At 38.1% G+C, this 13661-nt stretch overlaps 1 protein-coding gene across 3 annotated transcripts in view; it reads left to right on the top strand.

Moving 5' to 3' along the window:
- VPS41 (VPS41 subunit of HOPS complex) overlaps positions 1–12054 on the top strand; it is a 166893-nt gene extending 154839 nt beyond the window's left edge. For all 3 annotated transcript variants that reach the window (XM_077811011.1, XM_077811010.1, XM_077811012.1), the window contains 4 exons: positions 6384–6483; positions 7309–7353; positions 8800–8879; positions 10687–12054. In XM_077811011.1, coding sequence (XP_077667137.1) covers positions 6384–6483; positions 7309–7353; positions 8800–8879; positions 10687–10767 — 306 coding nt within the window. In that variant the 3' untranslated portion in view covers positions 10768–12054. The remainder of the gene's footprint in view (positions 1–6383; positions 6484–7308; positions 7354–8799; positions 8880–10686) is intronic.
- The last annotated feature ends 1607 nt before the right edge of the window (positions 12055–13661 follow it).

Here is a 13661-nt window from a genome sequence, read left to right on the forward strand (position 1 = left end):
GCCCTTTTCGTCCTAATAATGGCAAATGATTCTTTTAAAAGATTCATTTTTTCAATTGCTTCTCTTTTCTGTACGTCGTTATTAAATTTTCCAGTTAGTCTTTAAACTCCCTGAATCTGTGTTAGTGGAATTTTGAGCTCTGACATAGGTCCTCTTTGCACTGTAATTTTTTTCTTGCCTATTCTATTGAATTATTAGCAGAATAAGGTTTGACAGTGAGTCTTCTACAGGTTTTCCATAGCCATAAATGTGTCTACTGGTTCATCTATTCTAAAGCTTCTCTTTCTCAACACTTATATACGGCCTACATTTTTAAGTACCAAGTAGTTTGATTTTTTTCTTCTGATTTAATTGGTTTTACTCATTTCTATTACATAAACAAATGTAAAATGTAACTCCTTTAAAGTCCTGTTTTCAATAATTGCTTCTGGCAATGAGAATGGACTACATATAGTGGTTTAGACCTCCTAAGGCATTGTCATTCACACACCTGAAATATAAGTGATGCATCCATATGTGGTAGCTTGAAGACTTCTAACATTTAAAATAGGGGAACGCTCCTGTTCTGCAAATTTGTTTCATCCAGCTGTTCTGTCATAAAAGCCTCCAGACATTTTTTAAAAGTCATTTTAAAAGTGTAAGCCACTACTCTATACTTTAAGTGGAATTCATCTTTCACTGTGGTCCTTTTTGGATGAAGAGGGGGCAGAACCCATGAGGTCAGAATCAGATGTCTCCTGAGAAAAAAGCAGGTATTAAAAAGTTAGTATTACTGTTTTTAACTTTGTATGCATTGTAGAACTGAATTCAGTTCATTGTGTTTTGAGGTTGTATGATTTAATATTTTGATGTATTTAGTACCTGAGAATATGACTGTCACCCACTGGCATGCCCAATTTAAAATGTTCAGAGATTTATTGTCTATGAATTAATAAAATGTACTTCAGATGTATAATTAGCTAATTTTTGGGAAGTCCTACATACTGTAATTCATTTGCAACCTATGAGTGTGTGATTTCAGTTTTTGGAAACTGTTCACTTAGCTGTAATTCAGTCTGCTATGATATATTCTTTCAATTAGTTATACAGCTGAGTGTTCCAGATTAGTTTATTCACTTTTTCTTTGAGTACAGATAATCAGAAGTGGTGGTGCAATCATTCTCCTCTTACAGCACATTTTGTTTGTAGGATTGTCAAACTAAAAACTGTGACCGAGAGTGCTGTTTGAAAACTGGTTTCATGGAAATTATTTATTTCAAACCATCCACGCAGTATAGAAAAATGGGAACTTGGGACTTATTCAGGGTTGTTATATTTGCATAAACATGCTTCATGTGGAAATTTAAATGTCTTCCTTGGTTCTGCATCGTTTGGGACTGTTTAATAATACTGTACATAATTCAACGTCATTGATTCCAGGCTTGCATTTTACAGTATTGCTGAACAATAATGTCCATCTAATGAAGTGCATTAGAGAAATGCAGAAGGACTGAGACTTTCACTAAGAAAATATGAAAGCTAAAGCTTTGATTAATTTTCTTGGTACCCAAAGCTTCTGTATAAATGACTTGTCAGTGCGAAATACATTTGAACAAAAATAAACTTGGAAGGATCTTAGTTGTAAGTGTTTTGGAAATGTTTAGTACATGTAATGTGTTCCCAAGTGCCTTTTCTTGGAGGATGTAGAAGGAATCATTGTAACATGATGGTTCTCTTTTTCCTCTTTCCATTTTTAGATTTTTTGGGGGTTTTTGTTTTAAGTATACATACAAATTGGCTGGGATGAGGGCAAGGAAGTTGCCCCTGGGAGGAGAGAGACCAGGATCTTGGGAAAGGAGTAATGAACGTGGGTATAGGATGGAGGATATAAGTGATTGGTTGGAAGTGGTGGGGCACTGTAGGAAAATGCCTGTCCATCCTCCTTTTTGTGGGGGTGAGAAGTGAGGAGGTGTGGGAGGAGCAAGGGAGATAGTGGGAAGGCTACAGCTTTTATGGTAGTGTATTTTGAAAGAATTCTGCTCTCTGTGGGAAGACGACAAATTCTTACTTGGAATCAGGCTTGGTGATTACAAAGGTGCCCCATGATGCAGCTTCTAGTAGTTTTCTGGGGCATGAAGACATTTTGGGATTATCTTGGGGCCATGAGGTTTGACTTCTGTTATCAGTTATAAAAGGCAGAGGACTGAGAGAGCCAGCAGTAGACAATGTGCAGCTCTCCATGTGGTATGGGTGATTGCTCCTGGTTCAGAAGTGTTGGCTCATCTGACTGAATCAGAGCATGCCTGCAGCTTCCAGATTTGAAATGGGGCTGTCAGTATTTTCAATAGGATTTATTATCCCTTCTCAGCAAACTCGTCTTTCTTATGGAAGTGAGGTGCCTTTATCTTGGTAATATACTAACTTGAGTCTTGAAATTTGGAGCATAAGTGCAAATTCATCCACTGATTGTCCATATGGATTCCATTCTTGGAAGACATGTACCCCAATTATACAAGATTGGTTTCTTTTGGCCAGTAGTGTCCGCTGGGGCTGTGCCTGCATCTTAGATATCCTTGTGCCCTCCCCATCACCAGCAAGGGCCTAAAGGACCAAGCAGGCCCAACTATCCTTCTGACCGCCTGTGGCAATGAGACTGAACCCTCTGCAGCATGCACCTTTTCTCTGCACAGTGTGCCAGTGTGTGTTAATTAGAACCACAAGTACTGATCTACAAAGCTAAATGGAAGAGGTTCTCTATTTCGGCATGTCAGTACCAGCTTTCTCTCTTGACGTCTCCAATTTCAGCAATATTGGACTATTTGCTTGCCCTGAAACAAATCTGGACTTTCCAGCAGCTCCATAAGGGTCCACTTAGTAGCAATATCTGCATATCACCCTCCTATCCAGGGCCATACTATTTTTTTCCACGCTCCAGGGCTAGATTCCCCAAGGACATCATTCATGTTTTTCCTTCTTTGTGGGAGCCCCTTTCCTCTTTGGAAACCTCAGTATAGTATTAGCAAGGTGATGGGTCCTCCTTTTGATCCTTTAGCAACCTGTTTCTTATATCACCTGTCTATGAAGGCTGTTGTTAATGACTATTACATCAGTGTGAAGGGTAGGGAAGATAACAGGTACTCCTTATACAGTTTCATAAGGACAAGGTGGCTCTCAGACTTCACCTCAAGTTTCTGCCCAAGGTTGTGTCAGAGTTCCATATAAACCAATCCATTCACCTCCCATTTTCTTTCCGAAGCCTCATTCCACCCCAGGGGAAGCTAAACTTCACACTTGATGTAATAAGGGCATTGTCATCTTACATCAACAGGACAAAATCATTCAGGAATACACCCAGGTTGTTGATGGCCTTGCTCAGCCCTTTACGCCCTTGGAGGAGGGTGGGGAGCAAGGACATGCAGGATGCAGTCATGGCTCCAGCTGACACTGCTGACCAATTTAATTGATCTTGTGCTCATGGGAAGTGTGCACATCAAGAAGGGAATCCATGTGGACAAACGTGCTGAAGAAAATTTTCCTTAATGATGAGTTGTCCCCTTGCTGATACCTTCAATCGTTCATCTTGAGTGGCTCACTTAACCTGTCTTGCCAGCTGGAAGAGCTGAATTCATAGATTATAAGGCCAGAAGGGACCAATGTGATTCTAGAAGCATAGAAAAGAGTGGCTGGAAGGGACCTTAATAAGTCATGTAGTCCAGCGCCCTCCCCCCAGCCTCACCCCGACTGCACTGAGGCAGGACCAAGTATACCTAGACCATCTCTGACAGGTGTTTGTCTAACCTGTTCTTAAAACCTCCCAACTTTCCTCTGAAAGCCTATTCTAGTATGTAACTCTGCTTATAGTTAGCAAGTTTTTCTTACTATCTAACCCAAATCTCCCTTGCTGCAGATTAAGCCCATTTTTCTTGTTCTACCTTCACAAAGAACAATTGATCACCATCCTCTTTATAACAACCTTATACATATTTGAAAACTGTTAAGTCCCCCCTCAGTTTTCTTTTCTCAAGGCTAAACACAGCCAGTTTTTTTAACCTTTCCTCACAGGTCAGGTTTTCTAAACCTTTTATCCTTTTGTAGCTCTCTTCTGGAATCTCTCCAATTTGTTCACATCTTTCCTAATGCACTCCAGTTTGTCCACAGTACTCCAGCTGAGGCCTCATGAATGCCGAGTAGAGCAGGACAACTACCTCCCATGTCTTACATATGAAACTCTTGTGGCTGCACCCCAGAATGAAATTAGCCTTTTTTGCAAGTGCATCACATTGTTGACTCACATTTGTCATCCACTATAACTCCCAGATCCTTTTCAGCAGTACTCCCACCAAGCCAGTTTTTCCCCATTTTGTAGTTAAGCATTTGATTTTTTTTCCTTTCTAACTGTAGTACTTTGCACTTCTCTGTCTTGAATTTCTTCTTGTTGATTTCAGACCAATTCTCCAATTTATTGAGGTTGTTTTTGAATTCTAATCTTGTCTTAAAAAATGCTAGTAACCTCTCCCAGCTTGGAGTAATCAACAGATTTTATAAGCATGTGCTCCACTCCGTAATCCAAGTCATTAATGAAAATTTTGAATAGTATTGGACCCAGGACAGACCCGCCAGGATCCCACTAGATTCATCACCCCAGTTAGACAGTGAACCAGTGATAACTACTCTCAGTATGGTCTTTCAAGGAGTTTTGCACCTACTTTATAGTAATCTCATCTAGACCACATTTCTGTAGTTTGTTTATGAGAATGTCATAGGAGACTGTCAGAAGCCTTACTAAAACCAAGATATACTACCTCTACTGCTTCCCTCCATCCATTAGGCCAGTAACCTTTTCAGAGAAGGAAATTAGGTTGATTTTGGCATGATTTGTTCTTGACAAATCCATGTTCGCTATTACCTATAATGCTTTTATCCTCTAGGTGCTTACAAATTGGTTGTTTAATAATTTGTTCCAATATCTTTCCAGCTATTGAACTTAGGCTGATGAGTACATTTAAAAGATAAATACTATATTAACTCTTCTTCAGTCCTCTGGCACCTTACCCTTCCTTCTTAAGGTCTCAAAGATAATTGCTAATGGTTCCAAGATTGTTTCAGCTAGTTTCTTAAGTACCTTTAGGGTGAATTTCATCAGGTTTCACTGACTTGAATACATCTAACTTATGTAAATATTCTTTAACCCGTTCTTTCTCTCTTTAACCTAATGTTTCTTTCCCCTTGTTAATATTAATTGTGTTAAGTATCTAGTCACAATTTACATTTTTAGTGAAGACTGAAGCAAAGTAGGCATTAAACACCTCAGCCTTCGTGATGTCATGTATTAGTAGTTCTCTGTCCATACTAAGTAGATGACCTACATTTTTATTGGTCTTTCTCTCACTGCTAATGTATTTATACAACCTCTTATTACATTTTATGTCCCTTGGTAAGTCTAACACATTTTGTGCTTTAGCCTTTCAGATTTTGTTCCTGCCTATTTGTGCTACTCTTTCATACTCATCCTTAGAAATTTTTCTACGTTTACACTTTTTGTAGGACCCCTTTTTGATGTGCAGGTCATTAAAGAGTTCCTGATGCAGCCATAGTGGCCTCTTAGTATTCTACATATCTTTCCTTCATGTTGGGATAGTTTGCTGTTGCGCCTTTGAGAAATTTCCAGCTCTCCTAAGCTCCTTTTTCCCTTAAATTTTCTTCCGTTGGGACCTTACCATAAGCAAGTTAATCCATTGTAGTGAATTGAGTGGGTATTTAAAAATTTTTACCCCCTCCCCTCCTTTCTAATTAGGTTTGTCTTTTGAAACTTCATAACTTTGCTTGTGGTTTGGTTATGGTTAAAAATTTTGCTTGCTTAGATATTTTTTGGGAGAGGCTAATCAAACATTTCTTAGGCCTTGTCTATACTTACCAGGGGTTCGACGTGCAGCAATCAGTCAATTGTCTGTCAATTGTCAGTCAATTTAGCGGGTCTAGTGAAGACCCGCTAAATCAACTGCAGTCTCCCGTCGACTCCTGTACTCCACCTGAATGAGAAGCGCAAGGGGAGTCGACAGGAGAGTGTTTCCAATTGACATTGCATAGTGTGGACCCCGCAGTAAGTAGATCTAAGTAGGTCGACCTCAGCTATGTTATTCACGTAGCTTAAGTTGTGTAACTTAGATCGATCTCCCCCCGTAGTGTAGAAAAGCCTTAGTTTCACAGGGAATCCCAAGGTTTAGAACTTGCGAAGCACTGATATACGGAATGCTTTAAGTACTGAGGTGGCATTTCTTGTTAGTCAAATGAGAAGTTTTTAAGGTTGGCCTCATCATGTATGACAAGGTCTGAGTGCAGTTTTCTCCATCTGCATGTATGGTAATTGACTTCACAATCTTATCTGGTTGTGTACTTTGTGATAGATTTTGCTACGTGAGGGATGCAAGAAGATACTTGTTGCAGACTCGTTGTCCCTATTGAAGAAAATGCACCGAACTCAAATGAAAGGCATCCGTGTGGATGGTGGGTACAAAAAATGCAGTAGCCTTCAAAACTGTTGAGCAATATTCTTTGCTTTTGAACTATGGGTGCCTAACCAAGGACCGTATTGGAAGCTTGCCAAGGGCCTGGGCCTCATACCTAATTTACAGAAAATGGAATAGGATGCTGCTAGCCCTCATCTTTAATGAGGAATTGCTAGCATCTGGAAACTACAGGTCCCAGTTTCAGGTACTTTATCTTGATCCAAGTAGTCTCTGTTCTGATCAAGATAAAAAGTATTGCCTACTGGGACCTGTCGGCTACACAAATGTTCCCTTAATCAGAATATGTAACCTAAACAAGAAATTACAACACAGCTTTTAAAGATACCTGAAACGATTTCAAAAGCACCAATGATTAAAAAAAAATCAGCAGTTGTGTAACTTCAAGGAAATGCAATGATAATTCCAACACGAGAGAACCTGACATTTGTAAAGTCAGAGGATCAGAGCGTCTGACACAGGATACTGTACACGGGGAAAAAACTGCCCTATTTTTTTAACCTCTTTCAAAGCTCTTCCTGTAGGTTTACAGCTCTGATCTAACTGTCAATCTAGGTTTTTAAATGGTCCATTCTCCACAGAATTTGAGCACCTTACTGCATATTTTCATGCTGACAATAAGGCTGCTTCTGTTTCATACTTAAATTTTTAATAGACTGCATAGAGCATTATAAATAAATAATTCTTCAAAATGCAGCATTGAATGCTGGAATTTCTTTAGTAAAGACAGGGCCATATCTGCTTGAGGCATGACGATAACAAAATGGTTTTTTTCATTATTTTTAAAATATTTGTTTTCTTACAGAGGAGAATATCTGTGAATCGTGTCTTTCCCCTATACTTCCTTCAGGTAAGACATATGGTGGGAAAGAGACCTTGTGAGAGAATCCTTTTTTTGGAAATATAAATCAAAAATTATTATTGTTCATGGAATAAACCTGTTACTATCTGAGCATTTGAAAAAAACATCGCTTCATTCAGTGCTAAGATATTTTCACTTCTCTTATAACAGACTGCAGTTTTAAAACATTTTCTGAGATTAGCCCTGAAAATAGAAATTCAGCAAAGCATTATTTATAAAAGATACATATTTTGGGAGGGTGCTATAACACAAAAAATATGTATAGTTGTTTTTTTTTCACTTGTTCCTCAGCATGAGACGGTTATAGCTTGATTCAATAGAATAAGTTGGCCTGAGCCCTCCAACTGAGAATACTTATGGCTGAGTATTTGAATAAGATTACTTTCTTCTTAGTGATAAAGACAGCTACTGAGCAGTGGCACAGAGCATTCGAGGAAGCATTTTCATTTCAGTTTTGTTTTTTCTTCATCATTTGCCAAATTGATGTTGACATAGCATAGAAGAGAAAGTAGAACTGAAATGGTTTTGACAGACCATGAGCTAGCTTCACAATGTAGCTGTACTGTGTTCACCTCCACCAACATCAAACCTAGCGCAGGCAGAAAATCTGGACGAGGAGGATGTTCCAGTGATGGCTGGCCGCCTGTTTTTAATGCATTAAAAACTTCATATTAATGACTGGTGAGGTGATTCTTGTGTGTATTTGTGGACAATATATAGAATCATAGAATCCTAGAATATCATGGTTGGAAGAAACCTAAGGAGGTCATCTAGTCCAACACCCTGCTCAAAGCAGGACCAATCCCCAACTAAATCATCCCAACCAGGGCTTTGTCTTATATGTGCTATAAGAGTTATTCAGAGGCTTATAACTTGGGCGAATTTTCATGGGGACATCAAAAAGCACATCTCTGACTGCAGAGCGGGCCCTTGCCAAATTTCAAGTCCTTGCTCCAAACCGTGGAGGTGCTAGAGCTTCTCAACAAACAGTTGTAGAAATTTTTCTTAACATGGGCAAAACAATGTATTTTCCCTTACCTTGTTCTCAGAAATGGTTGAACTGTTTTAGCTGACCTTCCCTCCCCACACCAAAAAAAAAAAAAAAAATCAGCCTTAGGCAGACGTGTAGTATAGAAAATTTCAGCCCAAATGTATCCAGTTTAGCAAAGTTATAAGCACTAGAAAATGGTGTTTCATGATGGAAAGTGTTCGGCAGTATTAACTGTAGTGTTACCTGTGCCACCTATAATAATCTGTAGAATTGTTGGAATACGTTAAGCTGAAGGATGCAACTTAAATGTAAGATGTTACTATTATTCTGCATAAATAATGGCATATGTCAGTATCTTTTGCATAGGGAAGGTAAATTTATTATAACCATCAGCTCCCTTGTTTCCCTATCTCATTGTAACGTATTTATTTTCTTCCCCTCAGATGCATCCAAATCCTTCAGTGTGACAGTGTTCCATTGCAGGCATATGTTTCACAAGGAGTGCCTCCCTGTACCTAGCACAGTAAGCAACCAACTTAATCTCTGTGGATATGAGAGATCACCTTCATCAAGGATAAAAGGACAAATGATTTGCTTTTGCCATCCACAGAGAAGGGCGCATGCTTGTCGGGGATTATAAAATTATTATTACAGTTATTCCTGACTGTATCTCAGTATGTATCTAGGAGAATGGGTGGCTAACCCAACTGCAATCAAAATACAGATAATTTAAATGAAACATGCTACTCTTAGACAAGACAAATATTTTGATTTTTCTCAAATCTGAATATGAAATGCATTTTACAGACTTAGTGAATGAGCCATTTGATTTTTTAAAACCTTTCTATAGCAGCTCTCTAAGACGTGTTTTAATTTAATTACATTCCAGAATAAAACAATTTCTTAAGAAACTTAATTTCATTGATTTTAGAGGGAAAACATCTTCATGTTTTAGTGAATAAATATTTAAATAATTTTTTTTTATATTCACTTTTCTGCTGAGAATTTTTTTCTTTATCTGTTGAATTAAATTGTTTGGCTGTAAAGTGAAAACACAATAAATAACTTTTATATATAATAAATAAATAAATTTGGACAGGGATTTAGAAATAAAAGCATCAAAAGTTAATAAAACAGGAAAAACAATTGGAATTTAAGATTTTTTTTACTTAAATCTGTTTTGTCGTAAAGTTTTATAGAACTACTTCCTCTAGCAAATGTAACAAACTAAACAAGGCATCTCAATATTCGCACACCAAAAATTATATATTTAAGTATTTATCAGAGAGATCTTTATTTTACTAGCGTGTTCCCATAATAATAAAGCCTCTTAATTTTTTCTCTTAAAAGCAATTATTTCTTTGCAATTTGGTGTTGGACCAGACAATATTTATTAGCAATAATTACTATGAACTAGATTATCTGAAGAATAGTCAAATTTTGGCTGAAAGACCAGGATGCCAAAAGCCAGTCTGAAATTTTGGTCCTGGACAGAGAGGGGTAGATAACATTTTACGGGGATTTGTTTTAAAAAAATTGACCTTTATTGTAATTGGTACTGTAGGAGTCTTAATAGTCTTGTGTTTAGCTGTTGGTCCTCAGAGTTTCTGCTGAGCAGTTGCAGTTTGGTGCCGTGCCGGTTATAGTTATAGGAAGCCTGCTTGATGCATAGAGGCATAGTGGGCATATTGGAGGAAGAATAATGCAAAAATAAGGAACATATGAGGGTAAAAGTACAAGTTTAAAAATGTTTGATTTTGATAGCAAAACATAGAGACTCTGGCCCAGATCCTCAGCTAGTACAAATCAGCCTAGCTCCCTTGAAATCAATGAAGCTATACCAATCCACACCATCTGGGGATGTGGCTCAGAAATCTACTCACAGCCAGATCCACCAGCACAGATCTTCCAAAGAGCAAGGACAGCATGCCAAGTAATTTGTGCTGTTTTTGTTCCACATAGCTATTCACATAAGTATTTAATCCTCATACAGGCAGAATTTGGCTTCAGTACATGTTTGTTTATATATATATGTGTGTGTGTGTGTATGTGTGTGTCTTTTAGAGCACCTGCAAAGACAAGGAGAAATATACTGCTTCTTGGCTCCAAGCATAATTATAATATGCATAATACATTCTGTTATACTGTGCCTTCCTATGTATAAGTGTGAATGTGCACAGGAGATATGCGCTCACTACAGAACTATAGAATTCATGGAGTGACTTACATTTACTTTCCAAAAATCCTGAGGTAAATTTTCATATGATAGTTGTTTTGTTGCAGAATACAGGTTAGCATCTAACTAATATACCTTTCTTTTAAATTTCCAGATGTCCCCATTGCAGTTCTGCAACATCTGCAGTGCTAAGCACAGAGGACCAGGCAGTGCGATCTTAGAAATGAAAAAATAGCATTCTCCATATACTCTCACGCATGTCTATGACAACCGTTTTGTGGCACTAAGCCATTGATGATGATGCTGTTAAGAGACTGTATATAATTCTGAGTGTGATTTAAAACAAATTTCTAAAAATTATCCAATTTACTGAAATTTCCTTCTATATCTTCAGAAAGAAAAGTGGCAAAAACAATATATATTCACCTGGTATATCTTTGTTACACAATGCAGATTTCACCAGTCATATGCTTGTTCTTCAATAAGTAATGAAAATATAAACCTAAATAGAAACAATTAAATTTGGAGATTATTCTTGGCACATTGTATTACAGAATAGGTGTACCACAGTTTGAAACCAAATCGGAAACTACAGTTAGAAATTTGTATGCAAGGTCAGTATGTGTAGTTCTCATTGATTTCAGTGGGCCTGCTCAAATACTTAAAGTTAGGAAGTTAGTGCCTTCCTGAATTGATACCTAAATAAATAAGTTATTAATAAGTTCCAGTGACTACATTTTCACCCATCTTGTTAGAAACTGGTTATTTTATATAATTTGCAGACATGACCTCCATGGTGCTTTCATTTGTATAGATATTTACTATGTTAAGCAAATCCTTCTTTTTTTTTTTTTTTTTTTTACTGGAAAGTTTTTAAATGTTACCAGTGAGCGCCTTTAGTCTGTTGCTTAAAAACTATAACTACGGTATATCTCTTGAGTTGCTCAAATATAGAAAAACATCTGGGCTTTACAAGAAAATATCTCCAAGAGCTTCCTGTGACATCATAAACCAAAAGAGAGGAGGTCAAATAACTATAGTTTACAATGATGCAGTGATTTTTTTCTTGTTTCCCTGATGCTCAGTTTTTATTATTGACATGCAACATATAGATCCAAGGGGGATCAATCTTCAAAAGATGAAAAAATTATATAGATACCACCTCTTCAGCATTATTGCCACCTTTCTGGTATATGTAAAATATGCATGCAGTATATATGAGCTCTTCAACTGATCACTCTTGTCTATCTTCTTTCACCTTCGTAAGTGACAGAGTCAGCTCCTCAGCTGATGTAAATTGGCATCACACCCTTGAGATCAATGGAGCAATGCTAATTTACATCATCTGAGGATGTGGCCCAAAGTATTTAACAAATCAGTGCTTCATTTTTTGTTGACCCCTGTTGATGCTTTACAGGTGCATTATAAATGGGCTTTGTTACATCTGGTGATAGTAATGCTGTGTATCAATTAATATTGGAAATAAAATTGTAAGTGTTGCATTATGCAACATGGTGTCATATGGATCAGAATTTTATCATAATTTGAAGTAAAGAAGTTGTTTGTTTACTTCAACTTGGTCTTAAATTCCCTAAGGCTTAGTAGTGTTCAGTGACTTGAATTGCTAGCCTGCTACCACTTGCGACCATGCATACCTTATAGACTTACACATACTGTATATTTTGCAAGTAATTTTAAATCCCTGCATAGATCTTCAGTCAGAATGTTCTCTAAGCCCAAAGCTTCTTTCACTTTTATTTCGTTCAGGGACATAAGAGTCCTTCCCCTGTTGGGGGTGTATAAGAATCTCTCCAAAAAGAAGTTCTCTTCCCCTTCTCTAAGGGCAGGGAGGAACAAAGTAAAGAAAGGGGGGAAAAGAGGTGCTTAGCCTCATGGCCCATATCTGTCATCCCTCTTGGTTCCGGATTGTCTGTAGGCTTTTTATTGTCCTAATCAGGGTTAGAGTCCTTCTTTAAACAACACCTCTTCCCTGGTGGGCCCCCCGCCGCCTTTTTTTGGGGGGGGAGGCACATTTGGTCTCTACCTGATACAGGGAATCTCAGGGGCAGCTGGGGCAGCAACTATCTCCCTCTTGCTTGATCTCTCTCCCTCTAATCACCTGTGTCTGAGGCATAGCAGTCTTCCCCAGTTACTGTCTCTTCTTGTGGCAGGCTTTTACTTTTTAAGGTTCCTCCCTCCAAGCAGAACAAGCCTTGCAGGTTAGTGCTGGCTGAACCCAAAAGAGCTCATTACCTTCTTCCTTCATAAGGTGAAGGGTGCCCCCTCACATGCACGTAATTTTTTCTGAAAAGCTTTTTAAATCATAGGATGCATCCCAGGTTCATGTCTAAAACAGTGATTTTCAACCTGTGGTCCGCAGATCCCTGGGGGTCCGCAGAGTGTGTCTAAGATTTCCAAAGGGTTCTGCACCTTCATTCTAAAATTTTCAGGGGTCTGCAAATGAAAAAAAGGTTGAAAACCACTGGTCTAAAATATTCAGCTACCCAGGTGCTTTTCTTTTAAAAATCAGGTTTGGGCTGAGAAGTAGCCATAAAAAGTTACAGAACATTTCAGCAGAGACTAGAATAGTGTTTACTGAAGCTCCAGTGGAATTCGATGAGCTGTTAATTTATCAACATGCCTGCAGTTCCCACTTCAGGCCAAAGTAAGCTAACTTATAAAGGTACATAGGAATGATCCAGTACAACAATTCCAATCTAGTCCTTTATCATTCAACAGTAACCGATGCCAGGTGCTTCAGAAGAAAGTGTCAGGCCTTGTAATGCACCTAATTTTACAGTACTGCATTGTGGGTAGATAAGGATGGCTCAGCCAATTTCACTTCAGTGGGCTGTCCAGGTAAATGTATTTCAATAATGATCAGGCTTCACTTAACTTTTTCAGTCTTCCTGTTTTATTTTGAGAACTACGCATTTGCTTTGGGATATCAGCGGTTTAAAGGCTTGCTCATCCTCAGTTGCATGCAGATATCTCCCAGTGAAATCAGTGACTGGCTTCTGGGGTGAAATCCTGGTCCCAGTGAAGTAAATGGGAGTTTTGCTATTGACTTCAAAATTTCACCCTAGGACTTCAAAGTCACTATAAATGGCAGCATGGGGTTTCATATCT

The sequence above is a fragment of the Eretmochelys imbricata genome, chromosome 2 (assembly GCF_965152235.1).
Source record: "Eretmochelys imbricata isolate rEreImb1 chromosome 2, rEreImb1.hap1, whole genome shotgun sequence".
Classification (NCBI taxonomy): domain Eukaryota; kingdom Metazoa; phylum Chordata; order Testudines; family Cheloniidae; genus Eretmochelys; species Eretmochelys imbricata.